The sequence below is a fragment of the Etheostoma spectabile genome, chromosome 16 (genome assembly GCF_008692095.1).
Source record: "Etheostoma spectabile isolate EspeVRDwgs_2016 chromosome 16, UIUC_Espe_1.0, whole genome shotgun sequence".
Taxonomy (NCBI): Eukaryota; Metazoa; Chordata; class Actinopteri; order Perciformes; family Percidae; genus Etheostoma; species Etheostoma spectabile.
Genome location: NC_045748.1, coordinates 4,256,311 through 4,273,856, shown reverse-complemented (window position 1 = coordinate 4,273,856; position 17,546 = coordinate 4,256,311). Strand labels below are relative to the sequence as shown.

General features: G+C 41.2%; 2 protein-coding genes across 9 annotated transcripts in view; one reads left to right on the top strand and one right to left on the bottom strand.

Moving 5' to 3' along the window:
• The first annotated feature begins 2,461 nt into the window (after positions 1 to 2,461).
• si:busm1-57f23.1 (L-cystatin) lies at positions 2,462 to 6,393 on the top strand. 2 transcript variants are annotated; one of them, XM_032539282.1, is made up of 5 exons: positions 2,462 to 2,698; positions 2,855 to 3,068; positions 5,234 to 5,385; positions 5,487 to 5,588; positions 6,176 to 6,393. In XM_032539282.1, the coding sequence occupies exons 2-5, from the start codon at positions 2,981 to 2,983 to the stop codon at positions 6,269 to 6,271; spliced, it is 438 nt and encodes a 145-aa protein (XP_032395173.1). In that variant the 5' UTR covers positions 2,462 to 2,698; positions 2,855 to 2,980; the 3' UTR covers positions 6,272 to 6,393. The 2 variants fall into 2 exon arrangements, with proteins under 2 accessions (XP_032395173.1, XP_032395174.1); XM_032539283.1 differs by having other exon boundaries at positions 2,612 to 2,692.
• A 2,974-nt stretch (positions 6,394 to 9,367) lies between these two features.
• The window catches only part of rassf6 (Ras association domain family member 6), a 52,332-nt gene continuing 44,153 nt past the window's right edge, over positions 9,368 to 17,546 (bottom strand). For all 7 annotated transcript variants that reach the window (XM_032539652.1, XM_032539646.1, XM_032539648.1 and 4 more), the window contains 4 exons: positions 13,410 to 13,461; positions 13,203 to 13,321; positions 10,988 to 11,085; positions 9,368 to 9,711 (listed from right to left, as the gene is read on the bottom strand). In XM_032539652.1, the coding sequence (XP_032395543.1) occupies positions 9,636 to 9,711; positions 10,988 to 11,085; positions 13,203 to 13,321; positions 13,410 to 13,461 (345 nt within the window). In that variant the 3' untranslated portion in view covers positions 9,368 to 9,635. The remainder of the gene's footprint in view (positions 9,712 to 10,987; positions 11,086 to 13,202; positions 13,322 to 13,409; positions 13,462 to 17,546) is intronic.

The window sequence follows — 17,546 nt, the reverse complement described above, 5'->3', positions numbered from 1 at the left end:
AAATCCTTCATGTGTCCACATGAACTGTGTGTTGTCTTGCATTATGATATGTTGTTATGTCTTGTACTTTATCTTGCTACAATGCTGATTCTGATTCTGTTTCTGATGCATCTGAAGTGAAGTGTGCGCATGCGCTGAAAAGTGCAAGCTGCCTGTTGCAGTGCTCCGTCTCTGTCTTCTTACTACTGGTGCTACTGTGATACAGAGTTTCCCTTCGGGGATCAATAAAGTATTTCTGATTCCGATTCTGATTCTGATTCTGATTAAATTCAGAACACGTTTTTAAAGTTTAATAAGATCATGCCACTCAAACGTATCTAAAAGGTATGTGTATTATTTTGTCCCTGTGTGGGCATATTTAAGGTGAAGGTTTTGTTTGTTACTTGAATCTACAAATAGGACATTTAATTATCTTTTTATCTGAATTTGAAGTACTATACTAATGAACTAGCATCCCTAACTATTTGAATGGATAAGTCTTACTTCATCGGGATAAAATGTAATGGATGCTGTTGCCTGGTCCCGGGACACCATCCATTTAAACTTATTATGCACTTATTCCTTAGTCAGTGTTTTAATAAAAATCTGTTGACAGGTTGCTGATCCTGCCAAGTAACGGACAAACAACTATTCATACCCACATGCAATGCCCACAGCAATACTGAAAACTGAGAGCTGAGAGTGTGGAAAATGTCAGGAAATTCAAAAACCACTGAACAAGAAAAGTAGTGTGACTTTGACCGATAAAAGTGGGTGTGAGGACATTCACCTCATATGGTCCATGCTAAATTATAGGGCATTATTCTGCTACATTTATTAGAGTCATATGACTGTAAAGTTGCTTACAGTAACAAACCCACAAAGGATTTTCCCTCAACTCTGCAGCTCCACAGAGCGTTTTATCCTCTTTTGGCTCTTTGTTTGGTTTCTTTCAGTCTCACTGCTCTCATCAACTACATTTCCAGCTGCAGCAGAAGCTGTTTTTTTTTAGCAAAAAGCTCCAATAAACCAAATATACACACTGCCTGTCAAGCACCAAACAGCAGACTAACAAACTTCACTATGTAAAGAAAGTGGAATATCAAAGGTAAAAAGCCAAATATATTTGTCTGTCTTTATTATATATTTTTGACCATTTCCTGTTTTTATTTGATAGCGACAGTAGAGTGTTGATGGGAAACAAGTGAAAGACAGAGTGCACCCCAGACATGACTTTACTAGCTGCGGCAGCAACGCTGGTAGGCTACTGTTTTCACCTTGTGATTATGTGTGTGTGTGTGTGTGTGTGTGTCATTATGACAGCTGTAATGGGAACTACCACAGATGTGGTTTTGAGTACTTTGCCAGGTGTTTGTATGTCTGCGGCCAGATTTTGTCACCGTAACACTGTCACAACAGTGCAAGATGCAGTCACCAAACTTTACAGGTGTGTAGTTACGGTCAAAATAAAGGCCAAGTTCAAAGATGAGTGTGTTGTGAGCAAGTGTGCAGGAAATAGTTGTAGCAAGTAAGGGGCCACAGTGTAGCCTCACAATTTCACAAGGAAATAATATGTCAGGGCTGCCTGTCTGTCAGCTCATTGTGGACGTCTTCTGCCCTCTAGTGGCCCAAACAATTAATTATTTGGCAGACAATTGACTAGTGTTTTTGCGTTAAAATTATGGAGTGTAGTTCTCTCATCGGCAGGCATACAAATCAGCATGTATTAAAATCTGACATATGTCAGAATTAGCAGAACGTGACATAATAAATTGCATGTCCTCATTTATAAAGATTTATTAGAATCTGACATATTGATACATTGCTGTTAGCCATTGCTCTGTTAAAAAGCTGAGGGAGAAGCATCCACAAGAATCTGCCTTCCTGTCTGTCAGCCACATTTATAAATTGAGGACACAATTTATTAATTCCACTCAGTTCAACTCTCTGACATTTGTGCATTTATTCAGTGCTATCAGAATAGCTGCAGCCTTTATGACATGATAACAAATGTTCCATACAGGATGTTGATGTAGCTCGAAGCGGTCTAATGGGATTCTGCTGTGTTTCATAGTTTGTACAGTGACTCACCGCCTGCCAACAAGAGTAACCAGCTAAATTTGAGTCACATCTCCACAAAAGTGCTGTGTTCACCCTTGTAAAGAGTCCGACAAAATGTGCATTCACATATAGACGCATCACATTAGCAGGCCACATAACACATGAATGCAAACACACAAAGTGTGCACACACACACACACACACAACGCGTGGCTCTGTCTTTGTGGAGACCCGTCATGGCTCCTTACCCTAACCATCACAGCTAAATGGCTAACCTCAACCCTTACCCTCACCTTAACCATAACCTACACACAAGACACTCCCAGTTTCTGTCTCTCTCACACACACACACACACACAAACACACACACAGTCTCTCTCTGTTTCTGACACACACTCTCTCTCAGTTTCTGACTCTCTCTCTGTTTCTCTCACATACACACACCAAAGCCGCTGATGGTTGTTAAATCCCTGCAGGACGCCATTGGCAGGCAGTTGGTGGGTGTGGTCTTCACTGATTTGTTTAACACACCAGAGTTTAAAAAAAGATAAGCCACGTCCGTTTACTGACGACACCCTCCGTCTCTCTCTCCTCTTCATTCGCAACATTTCTCTCAGTCTGGCTCTGGCACTGTTGCTCCGGCATTCACTAGGTAAAGGTAAGAAGTTGTAATGTTTCTATGTTTGTGGTCATTTCTGTAGCTGTCATTGTGCACTGTCTGGCTCTGTACTTTTACTTTTTCCAGTAATCATCTTCAATGTCTCCCCTTTTTTTTGGGTTTTACTGCTTTCACCATGGACCTAAACACCATCAGTTTCAACACTGTAGGACTGGCAAGTGGTTCAGTACACTCAAAGTGTAAACTTTATCTGAAGCCTTTTTTGTGGAGATCCATCTTTCACCAGTTTTCCCCTTGTGGCGAGCCCAGCCTAGATAGAAGATGTATCTCCCGTTAGCCGTGGTGATATGTCTGTCAACTGTCCAGCTGTGTTTGGGAGATGAGCCAGTGAAGGAAGTCGTGACAAAAAGTAAGTACTGATATGGATGAGAAATATAAGCGTGGAAATGTGGAGTTACAGGGAGGCAAGAGAGAGAAAAACCAATATTATAGGACAGAATAAACTGAGCTACTCTGTTTCTGAGTCATTTCTTTGGGAGATCAGACTTTGTAGGTTGATATCAATTTCTGAAAAGTGGTAACAGATTTGATAAAACGAGTAAACAACAAGAAACAAATGGTTATTTTTTTCCTAAAACACATTTGAAGATAGAAATGATATGTCTCTTTAAAGCTCAACAAATTCTAGCTACAACTACTTCCATTGCCCTGGTATCATTACCCAGCAGGTTACACTACATATTATTTACATATTAATTGCAGTTACTATATTTTCTTGTTGTGATCCAGATGAGAGAAAAGGGCTTTTGACACTTTTGTCTTTTCGTGCTTATTTTGTGTACATGTACGACAAATTGGTATGAAATAGTCATTCCCTGATTTATCTCCTAAATTCTGGTGAGTGCCCCAATAAATTAATCTGTGGCTAAAGGAAAATCTAATCTAAGTCTAGTAAAACCAAGTGAAGTATGAAATGTGAAAAATGGCAACATAACCAAGTTTCCTTGTAATATTTAACATACCATGCAATGTGTGTTGTGCTAATGTGGACAGTGAGAAAAGAGTGAATACTATTACAACAGAACAACTTTGTACTGTGTAGACACTCCTCTGCATGAGGACTTGAATAGGAACAAAACAGGCTGATAGAAAAGGACAATGCAACAATGACAGCAGCATGGGCATCTGAGTCAGAATCATGACTAATGCCAAAACAAAATAATTATAGAATGAACTTTGTGTGCCCACATGCCATTTCAATACTATGAAATGACACATAAACAATTTCTATAATACAAACCATATGATAAAACATAGAAATACTGTAATTAGTCTGTTTACACTCTATTTAAATAAAAGACAGAAGATATAAACATCATATCAATAAAATTAGGTAACAACTCAAGGTAATTAAGGAAGCCAGCTGGTTTATTTCTGAAAGCTGGTACACTCCCATCTGACCACTGAAACAAACAGGGAAAGTGGGCCCATGTGTAATATTGTGCCTAGACTAGACAGTTTCAAATTAAGCAATAAAATGATTCAACTTAAAATTAGTTCAAACAACTAAAAGACATAACACAGTGTCTGCCTGTATGACATAATGGAAACAGAAATAGGGCACTGGTGAACTCAGTGTGTAGACAGTGACTGTGTACTGCTGTCTGGTTGGGTACAGTTAGTCAGAAGGTCTGGCTTTGCCAGCAGTCAGGGAAACATGTCATTGGCCGAATGGAATTTGGTTTGGGAGTGTTTGGAAATGAAAAATAATCCATCGGTAATTCATCAAATTTGTCTGTGGCTTCTGTAAATTGAATGGTTTCTACTGTACTTATATGCACTAATACACCAACTCCAATGGTAAAATCAGTGTCAGGATTCTGTCTATTTCCTTTTGGGGTTTTTATGCTCCTTCATTCTGAAAAATTGCTGTTAAAGTCCAGAACACCAAAACCCTGGATTCAGTTTTACTGTGAACTCTGCCAAAACTGCTTTACTACTCTGCCAAACCTCATGCAGGTCAAGAATAAAGCAGTGTTTCTCTAGGAGAGAGAATATGTACAGACACACACACACACACGTCACTGTCACTGTATAGTCACCAAGCTTGTTTGTACTTTCTCATGCTGTTAATCAGTGCCGTCATCCAAATTGCTTTGATTTTTCATTCAAGCGTATCTCCAGTAGTAACTCAACATTGGTTGAAATTCCTGTTTTTTCTACAAAATGATTGTTGCAGGTTCACACCCTGTTAAGCGATGAATAAGTAATGAATGAATGAATAGGTTCACCATGCATTGTAGCCCAAAAATACAATTCAAGTTAGGTGTGTTCAGAAGTGCAACAGACTACACCCAACATTGCAATCCAATGTTGGGTGTAGTATAAGACTTGAACTTTTCAACCTTCTGTAGTCCGTGCAATCATGGTTTCCACTCATAGCCTTGATGTGGGGTTATTTAAAAAAAAAGGCAAATTATATTTGATTAGAATACAACACATGTAGAGTCAACCATGATACTATGTGTAATTGATGTTACATGTACCTTGTGTCTGTGTTTAATTACATCATAGAGAAAATGGCTCTCCTGGGTGGCTGGTTTGACAGGCATCCAGAGTCAGCTGAGGTTCAGGAGGCAGCTCGACATGCTGTGGAGATGTTCAACACACACTCCAAGAGCAACAAGATGTTCAAACTGGTCTCCATCAACACCGCTCAGACTCAGGTTAGATCTCCCATGCAACACATCAGGTCACCATTCAATCCTTTCATAGCACGGCACCATCATATAGTGCTGTCCTCTGTCCACTCATCTGATTGCTACAGGTGACCAATGTGATCAACTTCAAGATTGACGCGGTCCTGGGAAAAACCAAGTGCCTGAAGGCTGAAAACCATGACTTGGAAAGCTGCAGTCTGGTGAAAAAGGTACATTTGTTTAAACGGCTGTGTTTCTATATATTTACATTATGTTCCACTCACTCATTCTGTTTCACAGTTTTAAAGCTAAGCAACACATTAAAGTGTATGCTTTTCTGTCTTATAAATCTTTTATGAAATAAAGACTGAAAATGACCTATTTATGGAAGCCCTGAGAGGCAAGTGACAAAAAGAAATAACTGCCGATCCGTTTTCTTAGTCTGATCTAAAGTGATTTCTCTCCTGGTTGTGCCAGAATGATGATAATAATAATAATCTTTACTAGAAAGAAATTCCACTTCACTCCATCCTCTTGTGGCCGAGTAGAGTATTACAACAATTATCCGGCCAAAAACTATATTTTACGTGCCAAAACATTTGGCATATGGTTAGGTTATGGAACTTAGGATGATTAACCTAGCAAAACTTATTTTTCACCTGTTCTTAGGTCCTTAACACAGGAGAGAAGACAATTTTGCAGAGACTTAGAAAATGCATCGTCAGAATTATTTTCTCTCATTTGCCACTCAAAGCTTCCATACATATTTCCCCAATTCATTCAAATGTTATATTTATTGTTGTTTCCTCTTTCACAGCGTTTGAACTGCCACTTTGTGGTAACTTTCAACCATCGCAAAAACAAACATGAGCTGGAGACACACAAGTGCAGGACACTTGTGGACAATGTTTAATTTGTTTTTTTTAGTTTAGCTCTATAGCTTTGCCTACATGATTGCATTTTGATACAATGTTGTCTTTTCTGAACCCAGTCTCAATAAAAGCTGTTTTGAAGTGAGGTTTGTTACCACAATGTGAAGACTTGTGGTTTGCACAGCTTCATATTCTTTATTCAAAGATAGAATTCATTTTTTTGCTTATGTGAGCAATTTATTAAAAAAGAAAAACAGAATGATAAAGGACATGGAATTCTACAGGAGTTTTTATTTAATTGCTGGGATTTTTTTTTACATACATAAAACAATATGATTACCCGCATTGCCACATAACGTAGATATCTTGTGAAAGCAGAGGCGTCTTCATTTTCCTTTCACATTTCTGAAAAAATTGATTTAAAAAAAAAATCAGTTTAACGAAGAACAAATAACACTTTAGTTGCATTGTGACTTCAAAGCATAACTATGTACCAGTAATTCAAATCTTTAAAAAGTCACACAGCCTAAAGATGCAGAGATGAAGTACCATTGCGCAACGTTTTGGTTTAAGTACTTTGAACGACGTTCATTCAAAACAAGCAGAGAAGTCTGAACGCATGCTAAAAACATGTCAGGAAAGACAACATTCTATTGTACTGCATCATTTAACATTTCTATACGTACTGCATTCATTTAACCAAATGAAATAAACAATGGAAACTTGTCCTTGTTAATGTTGTGTATAAATATGCTGGAATATTTCAGTGTCATGCCAAAAACAATAATTTTTTAAAGAAATGACGTTACTGCAAATTTACATTTTACAGTAACTTCACTGTAATCTTGTGACAATACGTCAACGTTGTATTGGCAGCTTGTTACAAGGCACCCCAGTGGCCAAAAAAACCCCATTCAAATGTTTTGCAGCATAAGAAACAAATTTAAAGAAGTAAAGTAAGATTACATTTTGCAAGTAAGTTATATTGTATACGTTAAAGTACCACGACGTATTGGGGCCAATCTTGGTAAAAACTAAATTGATTACGGGGGGGGAGGAGATCACATTTATTTATTTATGACTTAATGATGTCAGAGAAAATGGGATTCTTTTTCATGTAAGTTCATATATTTTTTTATTTTTCTGTTACATCTAACACATTTAACTCTGAGAATATCCAAGGTTTTTTTCCCTCAAAGTTACAACTTTAGTTTTGTTTCTACGAACATTAGCCCCCGACTCTATAATATATTTCTTTTACCTACAATTTTCCCTTGTGCGCTGTTGTAAGCTACAAAAGAGACATAGAAGGCATAATCAGGGTTGGCCTTACATGTATTTGACTCTCACATATAGTACATGTTTTCTCACTCATTTACACATTTAAGATTGTTAGGAATGTATTAGTCTATGTTGACAACGTTCCACGTCCGGGATTGTTCAGTTGCCGCCGGAAAGTTACCTTCTACTTTCTTTGTGTTGGAATTTTAAACCCCGGTCATTTGATGACGACTATGATTGACTGCTTCGCAGATCTCTGCAGAGTAAATCCAGAGTTTTCTGTTGCACGACTACTCCACTCTAATAAGTTCCTTCCCGAGGTTAATTTGCAGTGGTACAGTTGCTCCGTCCGATTGTTGGCACCACCCAAGATGATTGTGATTGGTTTAAAGAAATGCCAATAAACCAGAGCACGTTTTTCTCCCATCCCGGAATGTGGTGTGGACTAGCCAGACCCTCCTCTACAGCGCTGTGGAGGAAGGTCTGGGAGCGAGACTAGAACTCACCCAACCAACATCTGTGGATCTCCTTTACACAGTAAAGCAATGCCACGCTCTTTCCATTTCTAAAAAGCAAACTAGTTTGGGCTCCTTGGCGGGCGTTACAAGGAAACTCTATCCTTTAATAAAACAACCAATTGCCATTTAGTCTCATCGGGTCATTCATCATGTCAGAGGAAAATTAGACTCCGTACTGCTGGGTAATATGAGGCTGTCTGGTGGGCTGGCAAGTGTTTAAAAAGTATTTGCCACTAAACAGCCCAGGCACCACCGCTCACTACATTTCATTACAATAACAAGGTTTTCCACTTAGAAATACATTTTTTATGTCTGCGTCGTTTAGATCTAGATGTCTGGTGAATCATTTGCGACGCATTTCTCCAACACTCACACTCAACCTGGAATATTTGGTATCACTTTGGAATCAAAGTGTGGCTGCACAGTGTGAGTCAGTAAAGAGCGACACGGGCCTCTTAGTGAGGCCCTGGTCGTAAAGGTCAGCTGCTATCTCTGGGTCAAAGCAGATAAGAAAAGAAATTAACTTTACTGCATTCCTTGGTGAACATCAGAGGTCAGCAACAAGCAGTCAGTCAGCAAAGGCAAAGTCCACACGGGTCCAGGCAAACAAACAGGAGCAGAGGCTGGAGTGCTGAGGCTTCAGAGGCCCCACAGGTGATCTGTTAGGGGAGTAGGCGCTGGGTGGCTGTTATGTAAGAGACTAATAAGGTAATGAGGAGCAAATGTGTAGGTGGATGACGGTGGACAGCTGGTGGAAAGCGAGGGAATGACGGGTTTGAGTCGGGGACGAGAGAATGGCTGCATCTCATGGCGGCGAAGGCCGTCTCAAAGCTCTTATTTCTGCCCCGAGGACCAAGGAGCGAGCATCGAGGACGGATCATCAAGGAGCTATAGTCGACGTATTCATGTGACGCTTCAGAGGAAAGGACGTGTCGTCCCTCTACAACACATTTGCATACTGCCATCTCAAGTCCCATGATCTCGCTCCCGTGGCTCCTCAGTGGGAGGGACCAAGACGCGAGGAAGGGAGGCAAGTGGAGGACTCAAGGAGGCAATCTAGGTGTTATGAGACGCAGCGGATGTTGGAAGCAGCGGGGAGGGACACAGAGGTTCTGTCCTCATGACAGAAATAAGCACATCTTCTAATGTCAAGGGTATTTATTTATTTCAAGACTTATTTCCACTGTGGACCTTGATGACCAGGTAACATTTTCAAATTAAGCCATATTTACATTCAACATTTGTTTATATGTATAGAATATTTCACTGATTCTAATTAAGCTCTGAAAAAAAAAAATCATACTTCCCAAACAGAACGTATAAAAACAGAAGAAGTCATGCTGGTCCCACAACATATATTTATTAATAAAACACTAATTTACAGTTATTTACAGCAGTACCTTACAAACACATGTTGTAATTATTTTACAAAATTAAAATACAAATAAGGAAAAAACGAATGTGAATAAATGAGTACAAATGATATGAGTTTGTAAGATTTGCAATTGAGGCATGTGTTTTGTCAGCATGTCAACATGCTGTCGGTGGTGCTATTTGTAGCGTTCTCCACAGCTACTCCTTCATCCTTACAGTGATGCTAGAGTCGTCAGACGCTGGTCTCAATGTGAGGCGACATCTTAGAGGTCAGCATATGGGTCAGGAGACTGTGCTGCTGGTGGTACCTGACACACACACACACACACACACACACACGAGTGAGCTGCAAATTTACTGCCATAGAAGTGGTACTACAGGGTTTTTTGTTTCCAAGCACCAAGTCAGCTACAGTTAAGTTTCCATCCACTTTTCAATAGAATTATCTGAAGTGTGGTAAAATAACTTGTGCGAATAAAGTTGGTGTTGGTGTGTTTCCATCCGGCCTTTAAAGCAAATAAACACCTGTGCGTGAGGACGTTACATGCTGTCTTGCAATCAAATTGGAATATTAAATTCATTTTAGACATTTTAAGGCGTTTCCATTCATTTTCGCACAGAATCACACACCATTCAAGCAAACATTTGCGAACAAAGTTTTTCTAGACAAAATGGATCGCGCCGTCTACCAACACATGATCAATATTGCACAAGTTATAGTGCTTATGTGCCAGCTGATAGCGACATATCAATCTAAAATAAGAAAACGACGCTATCAACACATCGCTATGATGATGCAGATGCAACTTGCCTTTTATTTTACCTCCGGCACCGCTGCGAGACAACTCTTTTTTTGAGACATGTCTCGCTGTTTGAGCGCCTTCTATTTACTCCGGATGATGTCTCACAGCTTGTCCTAACCTTTGTCGGCCATTTCCCTCACAAGTTTATGATAAATTGAATCCAGAAAGTCTCTCGTCTCCTCGTTCGTCCACTTCCATCTGTCTTTTTTGACACCCGCCATGTGTGCAAACAGAGCGGAAATACTGGGTTTAAATTAACTTTTTTTGGCGGGTTGCAACCATATAATGACCTAAAACTTAATCGCAATTCATTATTTATTTGGCAAATAACGTTTCCATCAGCGTTTATCGCATAAGCTGAATATCGATTAAGAGAAAATCTAATGAGACCGAACGTATTTCCTTTGAGTCGACAGTGAGTTCATGAAATTCCATAGAATTATACTGTTTTCATAAGGCATTTTACATTCAATATCACTTATTTTGGATACAAACATATGGCTGGAAACATAGCTACTGCACATCTGACAGGTGTGTAGGAGGATGAAGTCATGCTAAGTGTGTCAAACTGTATGTGTCATTGGTTGTGCATGACGATGTTGTCGTTTCCTATTGTGAGTTTAACACCTGCAAGTCTATAACCAAACACTTTACTTCACCACCTTTTATTTACATAATGCACTGTAACATTTTCTTATGAAGAGGTCAACTGTTTTACAATCAATTCAAGATCATGACATCCTTTAAGGAAGAATATAAGTAAATTAGATCATGTACTGACTTGTTAATGACTCTCTGTATCTCTCTGTTCTCCTCCTCTCTGAGTTTCAGTAAGACCTGCTCCAGAATAGGAAGCTCCAAGTTCAGATACTGGGCTACCTGATAGGAGAGGAGAGGAGAGGACAGGACAGGAGAGGAGAGGAGAGGACAGAGAGGAGAGGAGAGGAGAGGAGAAAGGAAATCAAATCTGCAATAGGGCAATATTATGATTGTGGCAAATGCACTTAACTAAAATAGCAAACAAGACACTACCATATATACTCTCACAATCAAAAACACTAAACAAAATAATATTTATTCAGAGGGACATCTGTATTTGCAACGTAACTATTAACTTTCAAGTTGATTTCTACACCAGCTGTAATACATTAATTGATTCTAAACAACTATGAAATACTAAATCCTGGATATCATTTTTCTTTGACGCACACTAGATGTTAAATTAAAATGAAAGAGACCTTTATTTTCAGTTTCAAAGAATCTGGCAAGACATTTTTTAATGTATAAAGCCAAGTTCAGACTAAAGTTTTGCCTAATCGACACTAATGTGACTAGGCGAGAAGGTGTATCGTCTCTATAGCAATGATCATTTATTCTTACGTTCTCACTTCTGACTTTTAAGCTTTTTTGAAGCTGGATACATGGGCGATTTAAGACCTTCAAGCCGAACGCAGAGGGAGAGTAGGAGTGCGGTTGTAAAGTTTAACGTTGGTTGTCTCAAGAGAAGAAGTTGGTTGGCAGATTAGAACACAAATTGAAATGTAAGCAACTCATATTACTGAATGTTACAATATTGTGTCGAATTGGTCTTTATTACTGTGACTTATAACGTGTCAGGTTTAGTTCCATCAAAGTGTTAATAGTGTCAAAAAACGTTAGCTGATGTTGTTGTTGTTCAGTAGCTAGCTCAAAGATTTTCGGCTAATGAAATTACCGACTTAGCGGGGGGGTGCATTCTTACATTCCCATTGTGGGCCAAGAGGTCTGATCCTAGAATTGCCCCTGGCTGCATATGTCTTTTGTGTCATGTAGGCTAAATACAGTATGAATGTGGATAACGTTGGCGGTATTGAGATGCTTGCTACAGCTGCATTTCCAGTCATCGAAAACGCGTTTCACATTTTGGATTCACCCGCTGGGCGCTCCCTCTCTTCAGTCTCGCTTGACCATGTAATGTTAATGTGGTTTCAAGCGGTTGTTGAGGCTCCATCTAAAACGTCTAAAACCATTTCAACCAGCAGTTTGTAACACAAAATAACATGGCTTATGGAGCATTTTATTTCTATAGTGTATAGCTGACTTCACCAGCTGACTTCTCTATTGGCTTTTGAAAACAGGTGGCGTCCCTCACGTTCTAAAATCAGCCTCTGCGACTTGGAACAGTTGAGTTGCAGCTGAATCATCAGCGGCTTTGAGTCGAGCTGAGACGGACTGGTTTAGACCGCTGCAACTTTTCTCTGCAACGTTCTAAAACGGTTTTGTCTCTACGCGCATCTTTGGTAAGAACTGGGCTTTATGTCTCTTCAGTTGCACGTGTGAATACACTTTGTATTTATGTCCTAATGGAGTGAGTGACACCAACTCCCGACAAATATTCTCATTCCAGATGAAAGATTCTTCATCGTTAAACTCAAATCAAACTGCATCAACATACTACCCTGGCTCCGCCCTCCTTTGTACTTCAGCTCAATTTTTCAGTACTACGTCTTGGTTTGCGGGCTATTTGTGGGTTTTCTCCAGTCAAATTTTAACTGGTCCAACAAGCGAACATAGGGAGTGGCTGAGAACGATGACGCGGAGGCTGTGTGATAGTTTCAGTTGTAGTTCCGTAATGGCGGCGAAGAAAGACGCGAGCAAAGGTGTTGTGGCAACACTGCAGAATATCCAGAAGTTAGAGCCCGAGCAAGAACAATCTTTGCGAAATTCTGTTGGTGACCATGATGGTGTGGCCATCCTCCCCATAGGGTTCGGGAAAGGTTTGATTTTTTTCTCGCTCCGTTAGTGGTGAAGGATTTGGCCAAAGCTAACGTTAGTGATGCTAAGCCGATGTCCCAACCAAACGCTAATGATTGGTTATGGCAGATCCAGACTTGCTCTAGTTAGATCCAAAAGTCCTTCAAGGAAGTTAACACTTGTCAATGAAAAGTTGCCAGACTCTCTGTACAAATGAAATGTACGAGAGTCCGGTAGGACCAGGCTAGGGTTAGAACACTCACATCATTGCTGACTTCCTCTACGTCCATGTCGATCAAAAAGATCTTCATGATGTCATCAGAGGGTCCCTGTAGTATGCGCTCCCATAGTGGCTGGTCTTTGTTACTGAGCTTCCTCTTTTCTGGACAACACACACGCACAACAACAGTGAAGCATCTTAAATTCAGTCTTCCAGCGTCTGAATATTTTGAGTGTGTAACAAACCATACCTCCGCTCTGGTGAACACAGTACAGTGCAAACTCCTGGGGATCGTTCATTATCTAGAAGATGAACATACAAGACAAATATTCAAACATCTATCATAAATCCTTGTTCTGGTTGGCCAGTTTAGGTATATTGTTCTTTTTTTCTATTACGACAATTTAGGGGGCGCCAATAGAAGATGGCGCCCCTGTGTTTGGCTGGCCGTCTCCCTCTGCTGAGAGTGTTAATGTTTCTCCTGTATTTGCTGTCTGTTGTACGGAGCGTGTCACCGCTGCTGGTTTATGATCGCCTGACACTTCTTAATATTCGCGAATCTCTGGAAAAACTGCCAATTTGCGGCTTTGCTGGTCACTCAAAGAGGCTTCCGCCTTACCTGGAGTCTATACCGCCGTATCTATGGCGTCCTTCCTGCTGGTTACCTCGCACCAGTCGCCGCAGAAAACGCGGAAAGCGAGGGGGAGTCCTCATTAAACTGAAAATGTCTCTGGCTTCCTCCCTCCACGATCCCTGCCGTCCACCAGCCGGAGACTTCACAGACTATAGTGGCTACGATTTGCGGAGTTCCACGGAGTACAGATATCGGTGGCTCCGACCGGTTCTTTGGGACACCGGAGTGCTGCTTCCGTGCTGTCGGCCTGTGCGGATCTCCCAGCGGGGCTGTGTGCCGGGAAATCTCCGCTCGCTCAGTCGCTTCTCTCTCCAGGCTGACCGATGCTCAGTTCACACGGCCCTAATAAATGTCAGATCCCTTACAAATAAGACGTTTATTTTGAACGACTTTTTTACAACACATGATCTGGATTTCCTCCTGTTGACAGAGACCTGGTTGAAACCAGGTGAGAACAGCGCCTTTTCGGAGCTCCTCCCCCCCGGCTGTTCCTTCGTCATGTACCCCCGCGGCGCCTGGCTGCTATATTTAAGGACAGCTTCAATGCCGGACGATAACCGACAATAACTTCTCCAGCTTCGAACTGCAGCTTTTCTGACACCTTACCTGCCCTGTGCTGTTTGCCTTAGTTTATCGCCCACCCAGATCTAATAAGGACTTCCTTCAAGAGTTCTCAGAGTTTTTGTCTGAGTTTCTCCCAAAGTTTGATAAAGTGCTGATTTGTGGAGACTTTAATATTCATGTTTGTTGTGCAGCAAATCAACTGGCCAACGAATTCAAAGACCTTTTAGTCTCCTTTGATCTCACTCAATCTGTAAATGCACCAACACATGAGTATGGGCACACTCTTGACCTTGTCATCTCTCATGGGATTTCAGTTTCCCTCACAGAAATAGTCGACACTGCTATCTCGGATCACCTCCCTGTTGTTTTTGACTTTGCTGCCCCCCTACCTCCCAATAAGCCAGTCTCTCCAGCTTGCAGACGCCGAATTTTTACTCCATCAACGGCCGGGGAGTTTGCTGCTGCCTTCAGAAACTCTCAGCCGCCTGATGACTGTGGGCTGGTTTCTCCCCTTTGTCCAGACAGCCTACTCTCCACTTTCCATTCAACATGTTCTGCGATTCTGGACTCTGTTGCCCCTTTTCGGCAAAAAACTTCCAAAACTAAGTCAGATCCCTGGCTGAATGACCATACCCGTCTGCTCAGACAACAATGCAGACAGGCTGAACGGCGGTGGAAAAAGGATAAACTGCATGTATCCCTGGGCTGGTTAAGGGACAGTTTGGCTGCTTACCAGAGAGCTCTAAAGGAAGCCAAGTCCAAATATTTGTCCTCCATTATAGCTAACAGCTCTCATAATCCAAGACTGCTATTTAATACTATTGATTCCGTCATTAATCCTGCCTCCTGTCCTGTCCGATGCCTCCACTGCAACCTGTGAGGATTTTGTGTCTTTTTTTACTGACAAAGTGGCTCTGTCAGGCAGATTATCTGTATATGATTTTGTCTTTTGATGATGTCTGTGCTTCTCCGCACAGACTGCTGTACTCGAGCGGTTTGAGAGCATTTCTTGCTTTCTTTTACTAAGGTGGTTACGGCATGAAACCCACTAACCTCCCTTAGATATTATTCCAGCAAGTTTTTAAAGGAGGTTTGAGCTCCATTGGGTCAAGTTTGCTTGTTTTTATAAACACTTGTCTGCTCAGGTCTTTTCCAGCTGCCTTCAACACGCTTTGGTTAGGCCCCTCATAAAAAAACCGCATCTTGACCCCTCTGTGCTCTCCAATTTTAGACCTGTCTCCCACTGCCTTTCTTTCTAAGGTTTTAGAAAAAGTTGTTTTTATTCAATTGCAGACTTTTTTGGAGATCATTCTATCCTTGATAAATTTCAGTCTGGTTTTAGATCCCGACATAGCACAGAGTCAGCATTATTAAAGGTGCACAATGATGTTGCCTTGTCTGTTGACGCTGGGAATCCTGCCGTGCTGGTACTGCCGCACCTCACAGCAGCCTTTGACACAGTCGACCATGCAGTCCTTGTATCTCGCCTAGAGCACGTCCATCGCTGGCCCCGCTCTCCAGTGGTTTAGGTCTACCTGGCAAACAGGAGTTTCTCTGTCGCGATTGGTGACCACTGTCCTCAAAGGCGTCACTCCCGTGTGGGTGCCACAGGGATCTCCTCGGCCCTATTCTGTTTTCAATGTATATGCTACCTCTGGATCAATTTAAAAAAGCACAACCTGTCTTTTCACTTTTATGCCGACGACTTGCAGATATATTTGCCCATTAAACCAAACGAAAACACTGCACTTACCGCTTCTGGACTGCATCACAGATATAAAGCAGTGGCTGTCACAGAACGTTTTGCACTTAAACACAGCAAACTGAATGCATTTTGTTTGGTTCTCCATCTATGTCAAATGTTCTCACCACAATCTCTGGCACTCTGGCCCCCCTTTTTAAATCTCATGTCAAAATCTCGGGGTAACATTTGATAATGGGCTAAAATTGACAAACAGATTAGCTCTGTTGTCAGCGCAAGCTTTTTTCACGCTCCTTCTTTTAGCCAAAGTCAAGTCCTTTCTCAGTCGCAGGATCTTGGAAGGCATCCAGTCTTTCATCAGCTCAAGACTGACTACTGCAACGCCCTTTACGTTGGCCTTAGTCAGTCATCAATTTCGCGTCTCCACTCGTGCGACCGCTGCTCCGATTTTTACAAGCACGTCCAGACGTGAACACATTACCCCTGTGCTGTCGTCACTCCACTGGCTTCCAGTCCGTTTTAGAATTGATTTTAAACTCCTGCTGTTTGTTTTTACAGCCATTTATGGCTTGGCCCCCTCGTACTTGACTGAGATTTTACTGTTCGCGATGTGTGCAGAGCCTTGCGCTCCTCGGTCGCGTCTGTTAGAGGTCCCGGTCAAGACTTAAACAGTGGGGCGATCGTTCTTTTGCCGGTCGCTCCCGACTGTGGAACAAACTACCCCCTGCATCCGCACCACTACTGACCTCAGCCTTTTTAAAACGAAGCTTAAGACCCACTTTTTTAAATTAGCATTTAATTCCCACTAGGGCATACGGTCTCTTAGGTGTCCTCATTCTGCCTGTTCTTTTTATACTTTTCTCGAAGGCTTTTATGTCCTGCAGCGCTGCACCACTACAGCACTTTTATTGTATTTGTGTGTTCTGTATGTGTTATGTATTGTTTTATGGCTTTGTTGTAAAGCACTTTGGGGTACCTTCCGGCTATTGTAAAGGGCTATACAAATAAACTTGATTGATTGATTGATTAATAAATCACATTATTTCACAGCCTATAAGTCCCTGTTTTTTTCTTAAAAAGATGTTGCATATGTACTTTTTTTAAACAGCCCGAACATAATTGATTTTATTTCGTGCACTTATCTGTGTAATCTATTATAAATGGATCAAGCACATAATTTGCAAAAAATAACACCAACTTAGTGAGCTCTAATTCATATTCATTTACTGACTAACCCTGTCAGAACATGAAAGAATGAGCTCCTGCACCATCAAAGCTAACTGTGATACATTCTGTGCAATTCTTTCCTAAACTGTCAAATAAATACACACATTACATACAGGGTTTAAAGCTATAGTGTGTAGGTTCTGTCTTCCCCATGAGGAGTTCTAAGTAATGACGACGACACTGTCGGCATTCACATGACACAATCCAGGTGATCACGTACAACCCCCCCCCCCCCCCCCCCCCCCCCAGGTGCTAGTAGC